Raw genomic sequence first — 13,714 nt, 5'->3', positions numbered from 1 at the left:
CCCTTATTAGGCACATATGGCACTATTAGTGCCATATGTGCCAACTGAAAAAAGAAAGAAAATATCTAAGTAAATTGGTACACTTGGCACTATTAGTGCCAATAGTACCATGCACGAATGGTACTAATGACCATATTAGTGTAGGGTTGTAACCGAATCGAATACTGACGAATATCTCAATATTCGATTCGTATTCGTGAAATAATTCGTATATTCGATTCGGTATTCGTTTAGGTTTCGAATACAAAATGCGATTCGATATTCGATTCGAATTGATTTTTAAATTATTCGCTTCGATTCGTGTATTCGATTCGTTTTCTTAAATGACTTTAAATTAAAAAAAAATCGAATATTTGATTCGAATATTCGATTCATTTTTCCTTCTATTCGATTCGATTCGAAATTGTAAAGAAAAAAATATGTGAAATAATAATCTAAAAAATATAATGATATATTTCAATACATCTACCTAATAAAAAATAGATCAAAAAAGCTCATTTGATGATTCCACGCCTTTATCTTCTTCCTTATCTCCATCTTTATCATCTTCACCATTATTACCTTCCTCCTTATCTTTCTCCTCATCACCATTATCACTTATCTTTTTCCTCATCACCGCTCTCTCTTGTATCATCACCTTTATCATCATATTGATCACTCCACTTCATGCTCTTTCTCTCTAATCTAATCTTCTTGAGGTGTATGCTCTACTTGGAGCATCCATCTTCCTGCAAAAATATTAAATAAGCCGAAGACTTCTCACAGTTACAGTAAATCTAATTTCACATTTACAACCATCGAAATTCATACTAACAGTAAAGGAAATTAAATCTTAAGCCGAAGTACTGACCACTTATAAACATCTCACTAGATATTTGACAACTAACATGTATCATACTAACAGTAAAGGAAATTAAATCTTAAGCCGAAGTACACCACTTATAATACATCTCACTAGATATTTGACAACTAACATGTACATTTCTCATTTGTTGTATGCGTTTTAGCTAAGCAACTATTGTCCTATTTTGTTTTATGCATAATAAGAGTATTAATTAAATATATAGCAAAGTTGCAAGATTGAGAATCAAATTAGGATATCAAATTATTATTGCTAAGACATTCGTATAGTTCACAAACATATCATATTTCTAGTATTTTGATTTAGAGCTCATATTAATACATGGCGGAAATATGGATATGCCCAATAACTATAGCAAGGCATCTGAGCCAGATCTGCGTTCTTGCAATAATTCAAAAAACTCCAACAAAATAAAACTCCAACATGTATGTAACATCTGTGTTCTTGCAATAACTCAAAAAACTCCATCAAAATAAAAAATGCAGCAACAAGATTGGATGATCACATCATCGAGCAATTGAGCTTTGTTAAACGACAAAATCTAACATGCTAGCAGACGGCAGATGGAGGAGAGGGCGACGCCGCGGCGGGGTACTGGCGACTGGCGGCGGGCGACGAGCCATAGCAGACGGCAGACGGAGGAGAGGCGACGCCGCGGCGGGGTGCTGGCGACTGGGGACGAGCGATGTTAGCTGCTGGCGAGTGGCGACGGGCAGCGCCGCGGCGGAGAAGAGATGCAGCCTGCAGGCGCGGCGTGCGTGGAGAAGAAAGAGAGAAGGTTTTTTTTTTTTTCAGATTTAGAATTAGGGTTAGATTTTTTTATTTTTTTTAAGAAGGGTTAAAAAGTTACTATTATAAAAATTATAATTAAAATATAATATTATATATATATATATATATATAATTAGGGTTAGAATTAGATATTTTTTTTGAAAGGAGTGTTACAATTAGAAGTTAGATATTATAAAATTATAATTAAAATATTATATAATATGTATAAATATATATTTATATATATAAATATCGAATCGAATTTCTACGAATATCGAATCGAATATCATAATTTCATATTCGTATTTGAATAATAATCGAATCGAATCGAATATCTGTTATCGAATACGAATCGAATAATTTCGAATACGAATAGGGCAATTTCGAATCGAATCTCGAATCGAACTAAAATATTCGATTCATTTACAACCCTATATTAGTGTCATTAGTGTCATATACTTGTGTTGATACACTGTCTTGTCTTATATAGATGGGTATAATTATATGATCATTTGGAACACTTCACCATAGGGTTTAGATTATCCATTTAGAGTTTAGATTCCCCTTTTTAGGATTTAAATTATCCATTTAGGATTTAGATTCTCCATTTAGGGCGCTGCACGAATGGTCCTTATGGCCATATTAGTGCCATATACTCTCTTTTATGTAGTGTTGCACGAATGATACTTATGATCATATTAATGTCATTAGTGCCATATACTCACTCTTATGGTCACTAGTACCATTCGTGCATGGCACTATTGGCACTAATAGTGCCAAAAGTACAAATTTACTTAGATTTTTTTTTTCCAGTTGGTATTTTTGGCACTAAATAGTGTCATATGTGCCTAACTCGCGCGCAAACCCGAATCCGGTCCGCCCTAATTAAGGGCAAAATAGTCTTAACACGTAATAAATGGTTAGATTTTGTGTTTTTTCAATTAGTGGCCAACAAATATTATGTTTCCTTCTTGAAAATGGCTATTTCAAAAGCGCAGCCCTTTTGTAGGCTTATAAGTATTGGTTTCTGATAAATTTGAGGCATTAAAGTTCCTTTAGTGAGACATTTTTAAGTCGATTCTCGTCAAGGTTTGAGTAATTTTTCCAATTTATGTAGAAATGTATAGTCTAGTCTTTGTACTAGTAGTTTGATTGTTATGTTGCAAAATTTCTTTATAATATGTATTCATATCATAATATGATATATGTATTATAGCATTAAGAAAACTAGAGCCTATTAATTTGATTAATATATAATTAAGCTAATTAATTAAGGTTAGTGGTGCTGAGTTTTCAAACTTTTTCACTTTCTGGTGTAGACTATGACCAAACGAAAGCTACAATGTTCAATGTCCCTTAGCAACTCATCAAAATCAATCGACACTTAATTGACTCATCGCCTTAAAGCCTCCAAAACAAAAATAGAGTGATAATATTATCCTTTCTTGAAGTGAAAAGAAGAACTTAAAAATAGCAAAATTCTCTTTTATAGAAACAAAAAAAATTCTCCATTTAAATGTCTCATTTGTTTCCTTCATTTCCTACAAAATAAAATTCCATCATTTTCATTTCGAGGATGGATAATATTATCACACCAAAAATGGAGGGATAATATTATCTCTCCTTGGAGTGAAAGAATGAATCAGAAATGATGAAATTCTCTTTTTATATAGGAAATAAGGGAAAAGAAATAAGGTATTTAGAAAGAGAATTTTTTGTTACCCTTCATTCTCTCTTGATAAATTTATAAACCAAATAGAACGCACCCTAAAAGTGTGCATGTATTATTCAATATTTTGGATGAGATATTTCGGACAAGCTGTTGAAACTCAAAACAAAAACATGTCCACTGAAAGCTATGTAAGTTTTGGGTTGTGCACTGAATGCACCTTCCCAGAATTGAGACAAATAATTAACATAAAAGAAATTGACAGAATGAAAAACTGCTCTTCCACAACGTGAACTCATTCAATATTCATGCCCCAGAATAACTGGACCATATATTTTTTTCATCTGTTCCTTTCGTGTATATAATGCAAATGTCTTCATCAATTTCATCATTATCAATTACTACCATATACTACTATTTGTGATAAAATACTCCCAATTTATTTAATACCGTATCCGTTTTCTTATGTACAAAACACTAGTGTGTGTGAGAGAAAGAGACATTGTCTGCATGGATATAAGTTAGGGGTGTACTCGAGCTAAACTGAATACTTCGAACCTCATGAGCTTAGTCGGGTCAATAAAATATTAAATTATTAAGTTGTAACTACTAATAATTTTATATTTTCAAACTAAACTGCTTAACGAGCTAGTTCACGAGAGATCGAACCGAATACTACCACGCTTAAACATGATTCGTTTAATTGATGAGTTTTTTATCAAATCGAGCTCCGAATAGCTCACAAATAGTTTGGTTTGTTTACAGCGTCATGAATAACTATAGAGTTTGGTTTAAGGCATTAAAATCGAGAGGTAATTAAGCCAGGTTAACAATAGTAGAAGAATGCCCACAAATATTTGGAAATATTAGATATTATATCATATATCATCATCTGCCTTGCGGACTTCATACATGTAGGAAACAAGGAAAATAAAACTATCCTATGTATTAAGTCCTCTTCTTGATTTTCTCATCCTAGTTTAAAAAAGTAAATGTAGCCTGAAATCTTTGTCATCAACTCCTCCTCCAAACGAACTACGTACTTATTATGCTGTAGATGGCCAAACTCCTTATACAATAAGCTTTCTCCTCATTGCGGATTTCTTCCACCACACCACATACTTATATCATATTGTTATACTACTATATATATTAGTCTTATTTAGTGATATGATTAAACATTTTTTTGGCATGTGAGAGAGTCCCATTAGTGAGACAAACTTTCTATTCTTTGAGACAGATCTTGATTGGCAGACCATTCTGTGGGAGGGCAAACGGTCCGTACTGAATGCCCTCGTGTGGGCCCATCATAGACCACCTGCAAATTATAAAACTTGCTAAGTTTAGTACTTCACTTTCAAAAAATGGGTCTCCTCTAGGATTATTTCACGATAAGATAGATCAGAATTTAAATATTCTAATCATCCATTTGGAAATAGGTAATTTCAATCTGAAATTTAACTTGTCTCAAGAAATTAAGTTTATGAACAGAAAAAATTGACAAAAATCAAACTTTATAATTTTGACCCCACCTGTACTTTGTGGTGAGGTGGTGCACAAGCACCAGGATCTCCAGCTTGGCCAACTCATTCCCTGGGCAGGAATGGACCCCACTGCCAAATGGCAAGAATGTATTGGGCTTGGGTTCAACCTGTCACATCATGGAAAAACTCTAATTTTAATTTTCATATTCATCTAAAAAATGGGACTTTAGTTTGTAATAACAATATAGACCTCAAATCTTGAAGGATCAAAAATGTCAGGGTTGGTGAAATTTTCTGGGCTGTGGTGAATGTTTCTGAAAAGTGGTAGGACTTTCCACCCTTTTGGAATGCGATATCCTGTTTAAGTATTTACAAACAACAAGACAATGAAATTGTTGTTAGTGAAAGAGATTTTTTATTAATTAGAACCAATTAATTTTGTCCTAATAGTAATAGCTAGCTTCTAATTAACTACCCATAAACTCCACATCTTCAACAGCTTCCCTAAAGGTGAAAGATAAGATTGATGCAACTCTCATGGTTTCATTGATCACCCTCGCTGTGACAGGCATTTTTCTGGTGTCTGCCCAATTCAAACCCCTTTGATCACTCGATCTCATTATTGCCTCTTGCTCTTCCTGCAAGTCCACAAATAAAAGAAATGTTACTACTATAATATTATTGAAAAAAAAAAGAAAAAAAAAAAGGAATATATCTTACAGTAACTGCTTGAAGGGTGATTGGATTCTCGGCCAAGAACTTGAAGAGCCAGGTGAGGACGGTGGCGGTGGTGTCGCGGGCGGCGAAGATGACGCCGATGACATTGTCGGTGATCTGGTCGTCGGTTAAAGCGTGGGACATGAAGGATTGGAGGAGGTCGGAGTGGTGGGCCTTAGTCTGTCTTCTTAGAGAGAGAATATTGGCCAAGATGTGGGCCAGCTCCCTCCTGGCCTTCATGGCGGCGTAGAAGAGAGTGCCGGGCACGTTGAACGCCATCGAGTTGTACCCGCTTTCCAGAATGTAATAACACCTCTTCAGATCCTCTCTGTACGAAACCTCGTCCTTTCCCAATATGGAAAGTAATGCCACGTCGAATGTGTACTGCACGTTGATCATGAAGATGATGAGAGAGAGAGAGAGAGAACAGGCTGTTTTCTAATTAATTAAAGCCTACTGTTTTCATTTCTTGGAAGGTGGTGATGAGCTGCGTGTCCTGCCACGAGCGGAGGGAGGTGAGTGATAAGAAGTTGCATGAAAAAGGAAATAAAACTCGTGCTGTAATCTTTCATTGATATGTTAATTATCTGAACTGAACAATTACAATAAGAAGAAGGATTAAATATATACTAGTCTATCGAAGATGCTAGAACCACTAAGCTAGAAACCCCAATGCAGCTGTCAAGCTGTACAAGGTAAAACAAAAACATAAAGCTGCAAGAGACCATAATTACATAACAGACAAGCCAACAAAACATAGGACTATCACGTGCTGTGTTTGGCTGATTCAAGACATAAGGGAGCATCTTTATTCTCTTGTGTTTTCATCTTATGTGGCATCAAATGCTGAGTGTCATGCTGAGATGGACCAGGCTCAGTATGAGCAATACTTCTAACAGGCTCCCTCAATTCAAGCGCAGTTAAAGAACAAACTCCTAATGAATTCTTTAAGCGCGAGAAGAATTGTAAACTGAGAGGTTTGGTGAGAATATCTGCATGCTGATCTTGGGAAGGCACATGCCTGAGATCAATCATACCGGCTGAAACTTTATCTCTCACAAAGTGAATATCAAGTTCAATATGCTTTGTTCTAGCATGCATAACCGGATTTGAGGCTAGAGCTATTGTACTCATGTTATCCACCCAAATGATAGGAGGCTTCACACGGATATGCAATTCAGAAAGAAGAGATGTTACCCAAGAGATTTCAGATACAACATGAGCCAAGCTCCTGTATTCGGCCTCAGTACTTGATCTAGAAACCACTGATTGCTTCTTGGAACTCCAAGATATGAGACTCTTTCCCAAATAAACACAATAACCTGTTGTGGATCTTCGGTCATCGAAATCAGCTGCCCAATCTGAATCACAGAAACCGGTGACAGTAGAAGATGATTTCTGCAAGTGTAAACCATGATCTTTTGATCCAGCAAGGTACCTCAAGATCCTTTTGACAGCTTTCCAATGAGAATCAAGAGGAGCAGACATATATTGGCTGACTTTGTTGACACTAAAAGATATCTCAGGTCTTGTAATGGTGGCATATTGAAGAGCTCCCACTGTACTTCGGTAAAGCTTTCCATCTACATTGCTGACTCCATCCCCCTTGGAAAGCTGACAAGAAGACACCATTGGAGTTGGAACACCTTTAGCATCTTGCATTTTCACTTTATGAAGAAGATCCTTGATATATCCCCCTTGACTCAAGTGCAGACCATTAGTAGTTTTGGTAATTTCAATACCAAGAAAGTGATGAACATCACCAAGGTCTTTGAGAGAAAAATGAGTGTTAAGTTGATGTATAACCTGTTGAACATCTGAAGGGAGAGAACCGGTGATCAGTATATCATCAACATAAATGAGGAGATAGATAACAGAACCTCCTTTGATTCTGAAAAACAAAGAATTGTCAGCCTTAGATTGAGAAAAACCGAGCCGAAGAAGCACATATTTAATTTTGATAAACCATGAACGGGAGGCCTGTTTAAGGCCATAAAGAGCCTTCTTGAGTTTGCAAACAATAGGAGCAGAACTAGAATGAGGAGGCTCAAAGCCAGGGGGAGGCTTCATATAAATTTCTTCTTGCAAATCTCCATTGAGAAAGGCATTATCAACATCCAAATGAGTGACATTCCATCCAAAATTAACAGCCAAAGAAAGGATAATTCTGATAGTGGAAGGTTTCACAACTGGGCTAAAAGTCTCATTGAAATCAAAGCCTGGTTCCTGAGAGAAACCTTGAGCAACAAGGCGAGCTTTGTAATGAGAAATGGACCTATCAGCATGGCGTTTGATCTTGAAAACCCATTTGCAGCCTATAGCATGTTTGCCCGGAGGAAGAGGGCAGAATATCCATGTACCTTTGTTAATTAAAGCATGTATCTCAAGGCCCATAGCTTTCATCCAAACTTGAAGTTTCATAGCCTCAGTGTGAGTTTTGGGCTCAACATAGAGGTAATCAAAATCAGACTGAGGTTGAGACTGATATGCCTGCGGTTGTTTGGGCTTGAATATACCTGCCTTAGAACGAGTAATCATGTGGTGAGGAGCAACAGTTAATGGTGGTGGTGCATTATCATTAGTATTGTTCATAGAGGGATTAGAGTGAGCAGAAATAGAAGAGGATGAAGAGTGGACTGGAGAGTGAGGGATAGGAGAATAATGAGGTGAGTTGGGATGAGAGGGGCCAGCAGATTGTTGAGGTGATTGTTGAGGTGATTGTGGTGGAAGATTAGCAGGGATAAGAGTAGGAGGATGAGAGATAGGAGCAGGTGCAGCAGAGGAAGGAGGAGAAGGATAGGGTGGACAAGATGAGGCAGTAGACTGGTAAGGGAAGTTATTTTCATCAAAAATTACATCTCGGCTAATAACTAACTTACCAGTCTTGAGAAGAACCTTATAACCTTTGTGTTGGGTACTATAACCTATAAAAGTACCAGGGGATGATCTGAATTGGAGTTTATGAGTGTTAGAAGGTCTAAGATAAGGATAGCAGAGGCAACCAAAGACCTTTAAGAGAGAGTAATCGGGTTTCTTGTGGAAAAGCTGTTCATACGGAGTGGAAAATTGCAAAGCCTTGGCTGGGGTTCTGTTAATGATGAACACAGAGGAGATAAAAGCATCATCCCAAAACTTTGTTGGAAGGTTGGCTTGAGCTAGAAGAGACAAACCCATTTCAACAATATGTCTATGTTTTCTCTCTGCTAAACCATTTTGTTGAGGTGTGTATGGGCAAGAAATGCGATGCAAAATCCCAGTGTTTTGGAGAAAGGAAGTTAAGCCTTGGTACTCACCACCCCAATCAGTTTGAATCATTTTAATGTTTCTGGAAAAAAGATTTTCTACCATGGCCTTAAACTTTGGGAAGACAGAACTAACATCAGATTTGTGTTTAAGGAGATAAAGCCAAGTAAAACGAGTATGGTGGTCAATAAAAGAAACATAGTAGCTAAAACCATTTCTTGAAGTGACAGGTGATGGACCCCAAAGGTCACTATGAATGAGTGAAAGAGGTTCATTATATTGAGATGCAGAGAGAGAATAAGGCAATCTGTGTATCTTGGAGACAGAACAAGGATGACAAACACTTGTGGATTTCATTGATTGAAAAGGAATATTACAACTAAGAAGAGCTTTCTTGACAATATCATAGGCACAGTGGCCTAATCGCTTGTGCCAAACATCTAAACAAAAAACTGAACTAGAACTACTACTAGAAACAGATAAAACAGCAGGATGAATAGCTGATGAATGAGCAGAGAGGCTCTTAATTGAAGATGACTCAAATCTGGGAAGGACAGCAGGGGAAGTCTTTTGAAGTGAGAACTGATATAAACCATCCTTAAGAATGCCCTTGAGAAGAGTGGCCTTGGTTTCCTGGTCCTTAACAGCACAAAAAGAAGGGTGAAATTCAAAGAAAACATGATTGTCTTGAGCAAATTGGGAAACACTAAGAAGATTCTTAGTAATATTAGGAACATGCAAAAGATTTTTAAGGAGGAATTTTCTGGTATGGGGGGAAAAAGTGAGAGTAGAATCACCTATATGAACAATATTAACAAGTGAACCATTTCCCATTTGAAGTTGCTTACCTCCATGATATTCTGTAGCAGAATTGAAGGAGTTGTAGTCATGAGAAACATGATTAGTGGCTCCAGAATCAGGATACCAGGTTGAGACACTTCCATTGTCAAAGTGTAGATCAGGTTGTGAAGGAGAAGTGGGAAGCTGAGCCATATTCAGACCAGGGTGTTGAGCAAAATAAGGCTGAAAAGAACTTTGTGGAAAATGGTGTTGACCTGCAGAAGATGGCCTGTTGTTGTTGTTGTTTCTAGGCCGAGCTGGAACAAAATTTTGCTCAAACCTGTGCCAACATCTGTCTGCTGTGTGACCTGGTATTCCACAGACTTGGCAGATAGGTTTATTTCCTCCATATCTTCCTCCTCTTCCACGACCATTACCTCTGCTTCGTCCACCAAAACCACCTCTAGCTTGATTGTTGTTTCCTTGATAACCTCTTCCTCTTCCTGTCTGATTTGCAGAATTATTGTTGTTTTGAGTGCCACTGGAAACAATATTAGCTGAAGGCTGAGATCCTTCAGAATTCCCAACTTGAGACTTAGCAGATTCTATCCTTTGCTCAAAACTCAAAAGTAAGGAACTCACATCACCCAAGCTCCACACTTCGGGTTTAGATGTAATAGTAACCATGACAGAGTCATACTCTGAGCCAAGACCAGAGAGAGTATGCATAATCTGGTCATCTTCATTTACTTGGTATCCTGCAGAACCAAGAAGATCACAACATGTTTTCACCTTGTTGAGATAGTCTCTCATGGAGAGAGAATCTTTCTTAAGAGTCTGCAGCTGCAACTTGTACTGCATCACTTTGGCTTTGGACTGATTTGAAAAATTTTTGAGAAGAGATTCCCAGATCTCCTTGCTTGTGTCCAAACCAACTACTAGAATCATGCTGCTTTCTGTAAGGGAGGACTGGATCCAAGCAGAGAGTAGTTGATCTTGACGCATCCAAGCATAATATTCAGGAAGAGTGGAAGAAGGTGGATCTTCAGTGAGAAATGTCTCAAGGCCAAAACCTCTAACATTTGCCATAATTTGCTGCTTCCATATAAGAAAATTTGTGTCATTTAATTTGACAGAAAGTTGATTGCTTTGAAGATTTATGGGGAGTTGAGCTTGAGTTTGAAAGGTGGGTTCTGCCATGATACAAACAAAACAAGAAAAAGGGAAAAGAGAGGTAGGTACTCACGAGAAAGAGAAAAAGGGAAAAGAGAGAATGGTGGGTGGTGAGTATCACGAGACAGGTCCTCAAGGGGCCTGCTCTGATACCATGATAAGAAGTTGCATGAAAAAGGAAATAAAACTCGTGCTGTAATCTTTCATTGATATGTTAATTATCTGAACTGAACAATTACAATAAGAAGAAGGATTAAATATATACTAGTCTATCGAAGATGCTAGAACCACTAAGCTAGAAACCCCAATGCAGCTGTCAAGCTGTACAAGGTAAAACAAAAACATAAAGCTGCAAGAGACCATAATTACATAACAGACAAGCCAACAAAACATAGGACTATCACGTGCTGTGTTTGGCTGATTCAAGACATAAGGGAGCATCTTTATTCTCTTGTGTTTTCATCTTATGTGGCATCAAATGCTGAGTGTCATGCTGAGATGGACCAGGCTCAGTATGAGCAATACTTCTAACAGTGAGGGCGATGGATTCGATGTCGGAGACCATGGTCCGGATGGCGTTGGGCATGACGGAGCGGAGCACCAGCTTCCTGAGCTTGGCGTGGTAGTCTCCCCCGTGGAAGAAAATGGCGGCCTTGCCGATCATTCTCTCCTTGCTCGCCGGGAATGTGGGCTTGAAGAGATGAGCTTCGGAAACCAGCACCATCTTCGCCGCTTCTGCGCTCGACATCATCACGCACCGACACCCCAGCACCTGGCTTTTGAATATCGACCCGTACCTGCAGTCGTGCCAAAATCAATTACAAAATCCATTCATATATATATATATATATGAGAGGATTTGAATATTACTTCTTGACTTTGGCGGCGAAGAAAATGCTGGGATTTTGGGAGTAGAGTTGGAGGGTTTCGCCGATGTAGGGCCAGCCCATGGTGCCCGGCGGGAGGGGGAGGCGTGCATGGCGGGAGTAGAGGAATTTGAGGAGAAAGAGGGAGAGGATTATGGTTGCTGCCAAGAGAGAGAGGGATATGAACTCCATGATTCTTCAAGTATTTGAAGCACTAGCTAAATAGTGTGTTTGGTGGTGCTTTTGGATTGATGGAGAGAGAGCAAATGATATTGAGATGTTTGTTGCCCAAGAGAAAATGAATTGGGGTGTATATATAGGTAGGATTGTTGGGGTGGGGAAGACCACCCACCCTTTCGGTTACAGCTTGAATGCCACAAAAGAATCTCCCAACAGCTGATGAGTTCGCGTGTGTGTGTGTGTGAGAGAGTGTTGAAATGTGCATGGGCATTTGGGGTATGAGAGAGAGATGGGGTGGGGGGAAGGACACGTGTGGGTTGAGATGGGAGGAAGGACACGTGTGGGGAAATGTTGGTTGACCATGACCATGACCATGACTATGAGTCTATGACCATGAGTGGTCTAGTTGAGGGATCATCACTTGACAAAACTAAGAGGGGATCAATTTTCATACCTCCGTACCATCAACACCTTTTTTTTTTTCTTTTTTTTGTAATATTCAATTATTCCTTCATATATTTTCCTGTGCACAAATAAATTTATAATAAAATATATATACAAAATACTAAACATATTTTGAGGATAAAGAACTTTAAGGACCACGGATGTCACATAATACTTCATCCGTCCATGAAAGAACTTTCTAAAAGAGAATCAGATATGTTTTAAGAAAAAAGTTGTCGAATTTATTACGAGTAATGAAAAAATGTTATAATTATGGTCCAAAGATAGGTAGAAAGTTTTCTTGTGTACGACTCAAAATAAAAAAAAATAGAAAATTCTTTCATAAACGGAGGTAATAATACTACTCTTTATAACTTTTAAGGATCACGTTCTATCTTATATCTTCAAAGTAGATAAGTTAACATTACGAAATGGTGAGGTATTTATTCACTTTGTCCTATTTCAGTGGCCTAGTTATTAAGAAGAGTAAAATTATGGAGTAAAATATCTAGTTTATATTTTTTGTAGTAAAAATTTATTATTAAAAAATAAAATATGTCAAGTCTAGTGGGACGATGCTAAAAGAAAAGTAGACCAAATGAAGCGGAGGAATGGAGTAATTCTCTTTGCTTTGGCTTCAATATATCTTTGTTCGAACAGCTTCGTTATTTTATGACGTATGCAATGATTCAACTAAAATTAGCTCACGTTAAAAGTTAGCAATAATTAAGCATGGCTTACTTAGTTACTTTGACCTAGAAATGGTAAATCATCCAAGATATATTTAGATATACAGTCCCTTTATTCCTATTTATCTTTCTTTTTTCATACAAATTAACAAAATATAATTTTCTTTTAAATATAATTATAATTATTCTATTTTATCCTTATTTATTATCCTATATATTATTTTTATAAATAATCAATAAAATATTTAGTAGAATAAAATTGTAAGAGAATTCAAATTAAGAAAATCGACTATATTTTAAAATATTCTAAAAAAATAGAAAATTAATTTCGTGTGATACAATTAGATTTCGAATTATTAACGCCTAAATATACCAACTTTGGGGGTAGTTTGGTTTGCACGTGAACTTTAAAAAGTGTAAAAAAATACATGAACTTTAATGTTATAGCAATTTTATCATAAATTCAAATATTAGATATTCGAATTCCATAAAAATCTTACGATTTACGGGTTTAGAGATGTCTTATACGATATGTTTTAGAGATGTCCTATATGATGTCACAAATTCAATTTCTGCTCAAATTAAAATTGACGTGGCAAGTAGAAATATCAACGTGTATTCATCGGACGTTTTAAAAAATGACATCGTATAAGACATCTCTAAGTCCGTAAATCGTAAGATTTTTCTAGAGTTCGAATATTTAATATTTGAATTTGTGATAAAGTTATTACAACATTAAAATTTATGTATTTTTTTTATATCTTTTAAAGTTTATGTGTAAAATCAAACTACTCCTAATTAAAATTAGTGTATTTAGATTAATAACCCTTAAATTT

At 36.8% G+C, this 13,714-nt stretch overlaps 1 protein-coding gene, 1 long non-coding RNA gene and 1 other non-coding gene across 3 annotated transcripts; all 3 read right to left on the bottom strand.

The window, feature by feature from the left end:
* Positions 1-423: 423 nt before the first annotated feature.
* On the bottom strand, positions 424-1,748 carry LOC130987155 (uncharacterized). Its single transcript, XR_009089590.1, has 2 exons — positions 1,409-1,748; positions 424-728 (listed from the first exon to the last, which is right to left on the bottom strand). It is a non-coding gene; the product is annotated as an uncharacterized LOC130987155 (long non-coding RNA).
* Positions 1,749-4,156: 2,408 nt separating this feature from the next.
* On the bottom strand, positions 4,157-11,866 carry LOC130987154 (abscisic acid 8'-hydroxylase CYP707A2-like). The gene is made up of 8 exons (XM_057910795.1): positions 11,570-11,866; positions 11,238-11,496; positions 5,961-6,023; positions 5,507-5,887; positions 5,262-5,424; positions 5,037-5,143; positions 4,835-4,953; positions 4,157-4,620 (listed from the first exon to the last, which is right to left on the bottom strand). Exons 1-8 carry the CDS (start codon positions 11,755-11,757, stop codon positions 4,527-4,529), a joined length of 1,374 nt encoding a protein of 457 aa, XP_057766778.1. The 5' UTR covers positions 11,758-11,866; the 3' UTR covers positions 4,157-4,526.
* LOC130987250 (small nucleolar RNA Z247) lies at positions 10,141-10,279 on the bottom strand. Its single transcript, XR_009089642.1, has one exon. It is a non-coding gene; the product is annotated as a small nucleolar RNA Z247 (small nucleolar RNA).
* Positions 11,867-13,714: the final 1,848 nt, after the last annotated feature.

The sequence above is a fragment of the Salvia miltiorrhiza genome, chromosome 5, assembly GCF_028751815.1.
Source record: "Salvia miltiorrhiza cultivar Shanhuang (shh) chromosome 5, IMPLAD_Smil_shh, whole genome shotgun sequence".
NCBI lineage: Eukaryota > Viridiplantae > Streptophyta > Magnoliopsida > Lamiales > Lamiaceae > Salvia > Salvia miltiorrhiza.
Note: the sequence above shows the minus strand (reverse complement) of the source record. Positions and strands in the feature narration are given on the sequence as shown.